This window comes from Triticum aestivum, chromosome 4B (assembly GCF_018294505.1).
Source record: "Triticum aestivum cultivar Chinese Spring chromosome 4B, IWGSC CS RefSeq v2.1, whole genome shotgun sequence".
NCBI lineage: Eukaryota > Viridiplantae > Streptophyta > Magnoliopsida > Poales > Poaceae > Triticum > Triticum aestivum.
Genome location: NC_057804.1, coordinates 431817916 through 431829969, shown reverse-complemented (window position 1 = coordinate 431829969; position 12054 = coordinate 431817916). Strand labels below are relative to the sequence as shown.

At 46.3% G+C, this 12054-nt stretch overlaps 2 protein-coding genes across 2 annotated transcripts; both read right to left on the bottom strand.

Moving 5' to 3' along the window:
* Positions 1–858: 858 nt before the first annotated feature.
* LOC123094943 (probable membrane-associated kinase regulator 4) lies at positions 859–1957 on the bottom strand. Its single transcript, XM_044516801.1, has one exon. It carries the CDS (start codon positions 1803–1805, stop codon positions 966–968), a length of 840 nt encoding a protein of 279 aa, XP_044372736.1. The 5' UTR covers positions 1806–1957; the 3' UTR covers positions 859–965.
* A 2094-nt stretch (positions 1958–4051) lies between these two features.
* LOC123092549 (uncharacterized) lies at positions 4052–10903 on the bottom strand. Its single transcript, XM_044514348.1, has 18 exons — positions 10520–10903; positions 10250–10429; positions 10071–10166; positions 9908–9960; positions 9678–9774; positions 9317–9390; positions 9108–9213; positions 7805–7915; positions 7523–7599; positions 7092–7158; positions 6741–6806; positions 5711–5818; positions 5481–5611; positions 5317–5383; positions 5133–5200; positions 4960–5047; positions 4756–4826; positions 4052–4621 (listed from the first exon to the last, which is right to left on the bottom strand). The coding sequence occupies exons 1-18, from the start codon at positions 10658–10660 to the stop codon at positions 4288–4290; spliced, it is 1935 nt and encodes a 644-aa protein (XP_044370283.1). The 5' UTR covers positions 10661–10903; the 3' UTR covers positions 4052–4287.
* Positions 10904–12054: the final 1151 nt, after the last annotated feature.

Below are 12054 nucleotides of genomic sequence, written 5' to 3'. Positions count from 1 at the left end.
TCGCATCAGGCAGAGGTCAAAGCAAGAATGAAGACCAGCAGCTAGTAGGAGTGGTACTGCCTGCCTGCTGCTGGTACCAACCAGATTTCCCTGCCGGTAAGGTAAGACCAAAACTGGCGGTCGAGTCGTGTCATGTGCGCACCCCCACCCCCGCGACGCGAGTGCGGGTGGTTGCGCACCTTCACTCACTCGCCTCGCCTCACCTCGCGCGCCCCCTTTTGGCCTTTAATGATGCCGACCTTGGCTCCCTCCCCTCCCCTCCCCTCTCGCCGGCCTATCGAATCCCGAGCTTTTCCCTCCCCCGATCGCCCGCGCGCCCATCATGCCGTCAATCAGCCCACCCGGCCGCATCATCCGCGCCGAGATACTCCAACACATCGATCGATTTTTTTTTTAAGGAAATGGGGAGGTTTTGTTTTGGCGTCACAGCAGATCAGCAGCACATATCGACGTACAGATCAGCAGCACATATCGTAATACAGCTCGTGTTGCCGTTTCTTTTTCTCTCTCTTTTTTTTTGGATTTGAGGGCGTGTTGCCGGTGTTGGTGGGGAGCGACTAGCTAGCGCGCTCTGCTGGGTTCAGGGGTGGATGGCACCCTCCTTAATCACCACTAAATGAGCGACCGGCACTTGACCAGAAAACAATTCTGGGCGGTCGGAGAAGCCCGCGCCATAATTTGGCTGACCAAACGGGCTGGCCGCCGTCTTTGTCTCGGTTTGGTGTTTTTTGTTTCCATGAAACAAATACTCCCGTCTCAACTTTGTACTGAGGTAGTACAAAATTGGGACAGTTATTTTGGGACGGACCGACGCGAAGAAAAAGAAACAGATATAATTGACGCCGATAATGCAATACGTAGAATGAAAGAGACACTTCACATTATTATCATATTATGATCAGCCATTTTTCATGCACACGTACTACACAGCTCTGACGGGAAGGAATTGGGCTACAGGAGGAGGACTAGGAAAGGGCAGGGAAGGAGCAGAGGGCGGCGTCGCTGACGCTCTTCCTGGCGAGGAGCACGCGCTGCTGCTGCGACCGCTTGCAGTAGGCGATGGCGCCCTGGATCAGCCCCTCCGACTCCGACCGGCAGCTGCTGCTCCTCTTCAGGGCCGGGGCGCTCCCGCACGAGTTCCTCCTCGCCGACGACGGCGCTGTCGTCGGTCGCCACTTGATCACGCCGGAGAAGGACTTGCGTTGCCGGACCTGCTCCTCCTCTTCCATCAGCTTCTCCCGCTCAATGCTGCTCCTCAGCGTCGTCGGGGCCGGGCTGCTGACGTAGCTGTTCTTGATCAGCCCAAATGCCGACCTGCCGCTGACACCGACGCCCTTGTCATGCCTGGCCCTGCTCCCGGACCGAGCACCGTCGTCGGAGCACCAGGTCCTGGCGAACAGGGACCGGAAGAAGGCCCGCGACGCCTGCAGCCTCGCCTGCATGGCCTTGCCGGGCTTCCTGCGCCGGCCGGAGCCCTCCGCGTGCGGTGGAGCATGCGAGGAGTGCTGCAATGGCGCCACCGTGGCGGTGCCCCTTCTGCCGCAGCCGCCTGTGGCGCCGGCGTCCGCATCAAGCAGCTTGCCCCCCGGCCTCGGCGCGACCTTGTGCTGCCTGGCCCGCCGGACAAGCTCATCCGGGCACGGGCAGGGCGCCGCCGGTTTGCTCCGGCACACCCGAAACTCGTACTCCCCGTGGGAGCTGAGATCCAGGTCGATGTACTCCTCCTCCGCAAACGAGTGCGCGCTAGCAGCACTGCTCGCTCTCGCTCTCACCATCGCGGCGCCGCCGTGCGCTCTGGGGCACATTGGGGGGTAAATTCAACAAGCTGGTCAAGCAATGGCTCCGACGGTCGCAAGGAGGGGGGAGTGAGTTAATAGAGGACGGGGGAGAAGGGGGGCAGTGTCAGGAGTTTGAACAAAAATTATGGGCAACGCGATGGCAGGGGCAGTGGCAGGGCAGGGAGGAATCCAAGAAAACAGAATGGGGTTGGGGGTGGTGGCCCCCCTGTCTTGGAGGCTGATTGATTCCAGCCAGTCCAGGGATTGTCTTGTGCAGTTGTGCTCACTCACTCTCCCTCCCTGCCTCCTAGTACTAGATCAGATGACCTTCGTTCGTAGTTGTATGTGTGCCGTACTGTTATGTGGATGTGTATTGAAGTTGTAGTACACTTGCTGGTACTCCTGTGCAGTATCATGTAGTAGAGTACAATTCACGCTTCACAAAGAGCAAAGCAAACAGTAACTAGATGTCAAAAAAAAAACAGTAACTAGATGTATGTACTCCTGCCTGTGTATATTGCCAAAGGTAGTAGGGTAGAGAGATTTGAGCAGGTTCTGGATCAAAGTATGCACGTATAAAGCTACTAGTGCCTTGGCCCTTGCCGCAAACGGTGTCAGGGACTCAACTCAGGATGAAGCCCAGTAAACTGAGGAGACGAATTATTACCTACGTACTACTATTTACTCTTTGAAGAAAAAGAGCACGTATGGATCAATAACAACACAAAAGTGAGTCGAGAGAGGTTGACAAAGCAAAAGCAGCACCTTTGCGCAGGCGCAGGCAGCCAAAGGGCGGAGAGCTTCTTTTCTTCTTTCCATTATCCTCGGCATCTTTGGTCTTTCCGCTGTCAACTAAAGCTGGTGAAAAGAACAAAGCCTTGAAAGGAGGAGGAAGACGCAGACGGGTAAAAGAGGGGGAGGTTGACTCATAGAAAAAAAACGCCCGCGTCGCTCCTCACGGGCGGCACGGGCGGAGATTAGGAAACTAATCTCCGCCGCCGGCGCTTCCTTCTTGGCGTCTCCCCCTCGCCGCCGCTGGCTTACGTCGCCGGGCAAAGCCTGCCGGCGGCCAGCGGCGGCGGGATCTTCCTCTCGCGGCCTTGGTAATGGACGTGCGGCCTCCGTGGCGGTGGCCGGTGCAGCGGTCACGGCGCCTCTGATCGACAACCACTCCTGGAGCTGCTCGTCTTGCCGGCGCGTGGGAGGCGAGGACCTGGTGGTGGGATCTCATGGCGGCCGTGATCCGTCGGCCGGCCGCCAGATCTGGATCGACCTGCGCTAGCTTCATTTCCTTCACCTTATCCCGCTCAATCTGGGCTTCGGTGTGGCCTTGCTCGCCGGATCCGGGTGGTGGGCAGTGACTGGATGGTGAGGCTCTTTGGATCGGGGGAGACCCTTGGCCGGTGACGGCGGCCACAACGATGACGACGCCGCGGCGCCGATCCACTCCTTAGAGTCTTCGTTGAGATCCCAGAAGGGATGGCGGCGGCCCGTGCACGAGAGATGGAGGTCTTCGATTAGATCTGGGTAAAAACCTGCTTTTGGCTATGGCCAAGGCCGGTGACGGCGACGCTGTCTGCGTCGTTTCCTTTCTGAAGGCATCGCCGTGGAGAAGTTCAAGGCCACTCTCTACTATCTCCGGGGGAAACCCTAGATCAGTAGATCGGATGACGACGGCTCTATGGTGTCGTTTCCCCCTTGGGGGCATCATTCTTGGAGATGCACACGGGCTCGTGGGACCGGAGGACGGCGTCTTTGGTGGAGCGGTGCTTCATCTTCCACATTGATGGTGGCGGTTCTCGACGGTGTGGCGCTGTGGAGACTCCGTGTCTGATGCGCGAAGATGGACTCGCGCAGGAGGAGGAAGCTGTCTGGCGTCATGGTGGCGTTGATGGCAGAGAGGCCTGGCAAGGTTGGTGCAGCAACTATGCTCTGAAGATGGACCGAGGGATGATGGAGGTGACGGCCCTTGCAGGTGCGGTGCTCACTGGGAGTGTGCCAGACCGGTGTGGGACCCAATCCAGGTAGTGGCTTGGATGGGACACCCGGCTTTAGATGTTAGGCTTTGGTGCGATGTCTGTTTGGTATTAGGCCCGGACATTCGGCACGCCTTCATCAAGGGGATAGGAGTAGCAACGGTGTTGCCAAGATGGTGCTTTTAGGCTTATTGATGTATCACCTTGTATGGTTTCTGTGAATAATTAATAATATGGCTGCATGCATCGTCCAGATGCAGAGGCCGGGGGTACATCCTCCTTTTCTAGAAAAACGAGTACTGCAAGTATGGTCAATTTCAATGAAGATGTGGACGCATCAAACACCGTAAACGGCTCTTCTCCCAACATATGTGCAGTGCAGATGGCAACGCGACCTTCACAGGATGCAACCAACAAGTCTTCGAGGAGAAAATGAAGCACATCATAATGTACACGACAACTATGTGCTACACATCACATACATACCCCGATCTTGAGTGCTAATGATTGTACATCAACTATTCGAGCCTTTACTAGAAGCCAGACCGCGGCTCGCCTTCAAGATCGTCAAACTCCCATCCGCCGATGTCGTCGCCCCCGTATTCCCTGTAATCTTGGTCGAACTTCCCCGGCTCCGAGTCCGACTCCGACGGTAGCCGCGTCCTGAGCTGAGCGGCGATTGGGGACTCGGTTCTTGAATGGGTTGGCGTGCCGCCGCCGCCCTTGGAGGAGGGCGATCGGGTTCGTCTCGATCCCTCTTCTTTTTCGTTGGTCTCGATCTGCAGTACTGGCCGTGGAACCGACTCGAATTCGACCCGCAGCCTGTCGATGCTGGCAAACAGATTTTTCACCTCAGGATCATCTAGCCTGCATACATGTTTGGCGCTGCTTCTTTTAGTGTGGTTGCAGAGTGAAGTTGAAGACGTGTTTAGAGAGCCGGGCTTTTTTCGATTCTGAGAACAAGGTCATTATCTTGATTCTTGATGAACAACAGCAATTACCTGGTTTTACGCTCTGGATTTGAAAATGTCAATGCTCTGATATTATCAGCTAAACTGAATGCGGCTACCACCTGAAACAAAAGCACAAGGGAATGAAATTTTTATAAACGTAAAGACACTGTTCTGGATGCCAGCTGTAACTAGAGATCTTGTTGTCCTCTGTCAGAATCTTCTGTCTCAGGAAGCAGGGTAAAGAATGGTCACCTTTTTCTCAGTTTCCAAATATTCTTCCTCGAGGTATTTACGTGGGTTTGATTGCTTCGACAGACCTCCATCATCCGTTGATACTGATCTGTCCACGCAACTAATAGCATAAGCAAAACAGGTATCTTCACCCTTGTACAACAAAACTAAATTGACGAAAATGACAACTATACCTGTCACTGAAAATTTTCAAGTTGTCAACAAAGGTCTTTATACAATCTACAGAGGTATTCAGCTCGTCCTATAGAGAACCAAAAGAAACAACCAGTTGAGACACAATATGAAATGAGAAAAGTAGTAGCAAAAGGCCCTTTTCCATTGTATATCACTTCTTTTCAAAGTAAAAGTCAAGAGTACCACGCATGCGGAAACATGATGCTTAATCAAATTCACAAAGCAGACTCCACATCTATCCAGTTCATCACTGCAATCAGCAAATATTCAAAACAACAAACTTATGTCAATAAATGTTTGCACGCAGAAATCATCAATTGGAATTTTCAGTGAAAAAGCCGACATACTTGGCCTGTTTTTCCTTTATTTCTTCATACAAGGACTGCAACTTCCATGTATCTTCTAAAAAGTTGATCCAAGCTCGGACAGTGCTTGCTTCTACTTTGGAGGAAGCAACAGATCTTGATAGTTCATCTTCCTAAAGTAAGCGTATAGCAGAAACACAGAGCAAGTGAAAAGCCTTACTTCCCTAAAGCATTTTCTAGTCTAGAAACTAACAAAGAAGAAGCTACCAAACCTTTGCTTTCAAGTGTAGCACTATCTGATTGCTGGCTTCATCAAATTGATCTTTCTCCTCTCTAGTTTTTTTAAGCTTCACGACAGTCGCATTCAGTTTCGTATTTACCTGTAATCTGAGTTTCAGAATCACTCTTAAAAATAAGCTTCTCATGGAATCAGAGCCTAAGCCTCTACCGAACAGTAAGAGTAAACCTAATAAGCAAAGACGAAAAACTGTGGAGCCTTCATTCAGCCTAGAATTTGAACATTAAACTTTACTTCTAAATAAGGTAAACGAGAGCTAAAATACATATGATTATTGTGTAATTATTAATATTTATTGAATATAAGTAGCATAATACAACTAAAAGATTGAGCATTTTTCATGCATAGCTGCATGTTATGGTGGGCTTTTTCCCATGCATGGTTGTCTGTTGAGGTGGCATAGCTGCATGTTGAGATAAATATGTTAGTGGGGATCACCTACTTAGTTATATAGGAGTAATAGGACCCTAGATGTATTATTTATACTTAACATATTGTATAAGGACCACAATCATTAGATAGATCCACCAATTATGTTGCTCATTATTATGTCTGGGATGCCAGAAAATAATTACATTTGTGGGATACTACTAAGATAGCAAGTCATAATTCAAAGCTGCAATCTAGTTTTAGCTTATTTTTAAGCCCTAAAAATCTCCTCATGATATCTTCTCGTAAAAGATCTGTACAGTATAAAGGTACAATTAACTTTATCTCTAATGTATCATCATAGAATAATTAGAATAGTTTAATGTGATCCATTTTGAGTTGATGCAGCTTCTGGTGCAATAGGTCAACGTGAATAGACCATTCCAGACCCAACAGACTCTGCCAGGTGAATTACATATTCGTTTACCTCTCTAAAATGAAACAAAAATTACTGAATTCCAAACTTAAGCAAGATATTACCAGATTTTTTTGTTCCGCAAATTACTGAAATGGATCGAAAGAACTGGATTGCAACTATTATTTTATTAAAGTGGCAAAGGAAAGGGCGGTCATACTTTGCTTAGTTCTACCTCAAGTTGACCCCTTCGCTTCTGGAGTCCAGAGACCTCACCTTCTAATTCCTTTTACAAAAATACAAAAAAATAAATCAGACAAGGCCATCCATATGACCAGAGCAAGACTATTGAAGACAAATATTAGAGCTTGTGAGATGTCCTTTGTTTATCCTTAGCAAGAACAGTTTGATGTATATTAATGATGAAGTTAAAATATTACTTTTGGTACTTTGTAGGAAATCCGAGAACTTTGTTCATCAGGATGCACAATAAATTCCTTCTTGGCTCGTTTAAACAGTCCATTGTACACGAAATTACCATAATAGTTTAAGTGATGACTAACGAAGTTACCTTTTCAGTTATACTAACTTCATTTGTTTTCGTAATTTTGAAGGTAAGAGATTCTTCCCTCTGCAGCCTGCATTGTGAAACATAGGGCGACAAATTTTCACCATAAAGCAGACAGGCTCATTTCAAAGAAGTAAAATGAAGTAAAATAACTGTGTCTTTAACATGAAGAAAAATATTGTAATAAATGAAGAAGGTAAAAATGCACCTTGATTACTACAGCAATGTTACGAGATTTTTCCAAATAACTTTTCAGTGCACCCGCATTCTGAATTTATCTTCTCGTGTTTGACATATCTTTTCAAGTAATAGCAATTATGGCTTACAGATTAGTCAAATATACTTTCACTGCATTCACATTCTGCCAAATGAATATGTGCTAAGTTGCTGAAAATAAATAAATATAAAACACAGATAATGCTCAAGACCAAAACCTATTTTCCATTATACGCTTTTCTGCTTTGGCGGACGAACTCGCAAGGGATTCTGACAAAACCTTCAGCTTATCGACCTGCAATGTTTTGTGGAATGAATATTGAGACACTAACCATGTGTTATTCAAAAAGGAGCGCAAGGAGAGATGTTTTGACTTTTGACAAATAAAAAAAGCTCAAATATTATACTGTGTTAAATCTGAATTCCAGATTTATGAAACTGAAGAAAAAAAGAAAGGGAAAAAACAAAAACAGGAAGGCAAATTAATTTAAGTATCATACCTTTTGAAAATGAGTCTCCAATGAGTCGCCAGGGTGTATTGATTTCTTCTTTAATACAAGGTCTTCCATTCTGGAGCATAGACGAACCTCAGCAACTGCAGTTTTGAAGTCCTATGAAGAGTATCAGAATTTAGAAACGAATCAATGAATCTAGCCCTTAATTTATACTCCCTCCGTCCCAAAATAAGTGACTCAACTTTATACTAACTTTAGTACAAAGTTGAGTCACTTATTTTGAGACGGAGGGAGTATATAATTGAGGAATGGAAATAGTATAAGACAACATGTACTTAATGGGATGAAAGTATGGAACGAATAACTTCAGTGAGCTGCTGAGGACTTGAGGGCCTAGGATTTCGGAATATATGCACAAAAGACTATATGCACTTCTTTAAGTAAACATGCACTTAATATGTGATCATTCATTGCCTACACCAGAAACTGTGTTCTTACTGAGGAATGGTTAATAGTTCATCCAATAGTCAATTATTTCAATTTTCGTATGCCATACTCTCGTAAACTGTTTTCAATAGAAGGAGAGCCTTGGCGCAGTGGTAAAGCTGCAGCCTTGTGACCATGAGGTCACGGGTTCAAGTCCTGGAAACAGCCTCTTGCAGAAATGTAGGGAAAGGCTGCGTACAATAGACCCAAAGTGGTCGGACCCTTTCCTGGACCCTGCGCAAGCGAGAGCTACATGCACCAGGCTGCCCATACTCTCACAAAGATGGTTTTAGTAGAAACCAAAGAACAAGCGCACATGAATTTACCAATGGGCATAATAAAAAAAATGTCCGTGTTTGCACAAATATAAGATTTTTCATCTTTGAGTGGTCGGAACCTTCCCCAGACCCTGCGCAAGCGGGAGCTACATGCACCGGGCTGCACATACTCTCACAAAGATGGTTTTAGTAGAAACCAAAGAACAAGCGCACATGAATTTACCAATGGGCATAATAAAAAAAATGTTCGTGTTTGCACAAATATAAGATTTTTCATCTTTGAACATTCCATTTCATCTAGAATGGTGACAAGTAAAGCAAAATCAAAAAAGCAAGAGCATTTTTTATCGCGATGCTATTTGCTCTCCTCAATCTAACAGAAAAAAGTCCACCTTACGAATCAACCACATGAAAAAATTAGGCTATATTTCTCTTGTTTTCACGGGCCAGATGAGTTGAGCACACACACTAAAAAGAATCAGCTAGCACAACTGAAAGGTAGCCATATCAATTGCTTACTTAAAAGATATTGCTAATATTAGCAACATAAGTACAACGGGAAAGTGCTCAAAATTAAGGCCTACCTCAGGGACCCTCGGAGATGCTTTATTACGGTTCCTGGTCGTGTTAACTCGCACAGCATCAATTGCATTTATCTCTTGTTGCAGCTGCATGATCTCATTATCCAATCTGGAATTAAGAACAAATTAAGATTTGGGAGCACGTAAATAACCATGCAAATGTTGAGACCGAAACAGCCCCTTCCTCAATCTCCCCAAACGAATTAGTTAACCTTGCAATTTCGGAATTTATTTTTAATCCTGAGATAGCACATTGAGCAAACTGAAGCAGTTCATCGCGTTTTGCCTGAAAAGAAGATAACAGAGAAGTACATATCATTCAAACATGAACTCGTAATGCACATATGTTTTTTTTTCACATAAATTACTTATTATATGAACCCATATGTGACACAAACCACTAATTAACAAAGAGATTCTTAGTCAAAACCTGTCTTAAGAAACAAAATTTGCCTTATATTTTGAAATGAAGGTACTATATCGAATTGCGACTATGAGGTCTGCTATTGTACTAGTTTAATGCCCGAGTCGATGGTCATAAGTGTATTTGAGAGGAATAAGACGGGAACGCACCAATACTTCATCATTGTAACATGAAAATAAGTCTGCCAAGTCACATATGCTGCTCATAAGTGTATTGTGCACATCCTCCCCTCCGTTAAGACACATTCTGCAGGGAGCATCCACAGACCACAATAGTATGTGAGTGAAAACTTCCAGATTATCCTTCAAGCCCCAAAAAAGGACCGAGTTGAGTACTATGTATAACAAGTAACTAGTCATCCAATGGTTGAAGAACATGCCCGAAAATTTCCGAGAGTAGTGAAACTTCTTCCTCAGTTGGAACTTCATGAATCTGATCCACAGAAATGAGTTAATTGCTTGAAATTACTGTACTAACCCATGTAAGCTACACGGCAGAAACTGACACATTGGCGTAATCGAACTGCGCAAAACCGAACTCACCATGGACGGAACAATGCACTCGAGTGCTTGACTGTAGAGGAAGACATGGAAAAAGGTCATGGGCTCATCCGCTTTCTCGTAATCCACGTACAGATCCTGCAGCGCGCACAGTTTCCTACGCGATCACCCAGTGCAGTCCAAAACGTGGGTCAAACTCTAACCAGACCAGAGATTCTCACCAAGACTGGCGCGGCTTGATTGGGACCGTCGGCAGGCATCGACGAGGCGGCGCGCTCCGTCTCCTTGAGATCGACGAGCCACTGACGCAGCAGCTGCACCCTCTCCTCCCCTCTGCAGGAGAGCGCGTCCTCCTCCAGCCTCTTGGCCGTCAGCTTCAAGCTCTTGTAGTAGCGATTCCCCTGCGCCGCAAACACGACAATAAATAATCACGATGACCAGAAGCGGCTGATTCGCGAGCAAGGCGGGGGTATGGTGTTACGGGGCCGTACCATGCCGTTGATGAGCCTGGCGCCGCCGATGACGGCCTGCCCGGCGTAGCCGAGACCGGTCCGGACGGTGCGGGTGGTGAGGGAGATGCCGCCGCCGCCCGCCTCGACGGCGCGGTGCACCGCATTACGGAGCCACGACATGGGTCTCGGTCGCCTTCCCTCTGCCTCCTCCTCGGGTCGATCGGGGGTGCGGGCGTGCGGCGGAGAGGAAACCCGCCGATGCGTGCGGTCCGGTGCGCCGCGGTGTTTCCCCCCAGCGGCCGACGAATGCGCCCGCCCGTGCCCTCGCCCTCGCGGTTGACTCGAATCGAATTTGGAGGAGAAAGCTTGCCGCCGTGCTGCGCATGCCTCTGGTTGTGGTCGACTTTTGACCCGGGTTGCGCTCCAGCCGGACCAGGCGAAAGCTTCCCAAAACGAATGAGTTTTTTTTTTCGAAAATGTTATAACGTGCAAATGTCAGCTTTGTGACCTTCTCGCACAAAGCGTCGCTAGCCGTCCGATGGCGAGCACAGATCTTGGAGCCACCTGTTGTACGCATTGATTATACCTCTCTATCATTGTCAATATACTCTCTCTGTTCCTTTATATAAGGTGTATTTGTTTTTTGATAAAATTCCACAATGTAAGATGCATTTCTTCTAAATCCTCATAATTTCCTTTTTATCCCTCCAAAAAGAGAAAAGTATCTCTCTTGATTTCCTGTATCTCTTCTTATATGAAAAAAGGAAACTATCTCTCTCTCGATTCCATGTATCTCTTACTTTTCTGGACTCACTGATTTACTTGCCACTAACCAACAGATTTGCTAAGGATAATTTCGTCGTCCTAACACTTCTATAATTATGTGCTTTGGTCACCGTGCCTAAAATAATGCACCTTATATAAAGGAACGGAGGGAATACTTCATTAAATATTCTAAGATACCCCAATATAAGTTTGTTGAAAAATAACATTTATACGTACATTTTTCACATACGAATAAATCAATATATACGTGAACCTTTTAAGAAAATGTAGACTCACATGACTTTTTTCATGAAACTCATTTTGGGGTATCCAGTAATTATTAATGAAGTATATTAAAAATAATAAAAAAGTATAAAAAATTCATCTATGTGGTATATGAGGAGCGGGAGTGCGTACTCCCAGGAGTACACAACCATTTTCACGCATGTATCCTGTTTTAATTAGGCCATCACAAGAAATGTATTCACCATGGCATTTGTACTATAGATACCAATGCACATTGTATGCCATGGCAATTATTGATCATGTGGCAAATTTATCTTTTGTACCTTGGCAAATCCATAAATTTGCTATGTTTTTAGAGAATAAAATCCCTAAATCTTGCCATCTGTCGATTCAATTTCCTAAATTCTCCATCTTTTTTCAAAAGAACAAAATCCTTATATTTGCCATGGTGTGTACTCCCTCCGTTCCTAAATATAAGTCTTTTTAGATATTTCAATGCGGACTATACACGGAGCAAAATGAATGAATCTACGCTCTAAACTATGTCTACATACATTTGTATG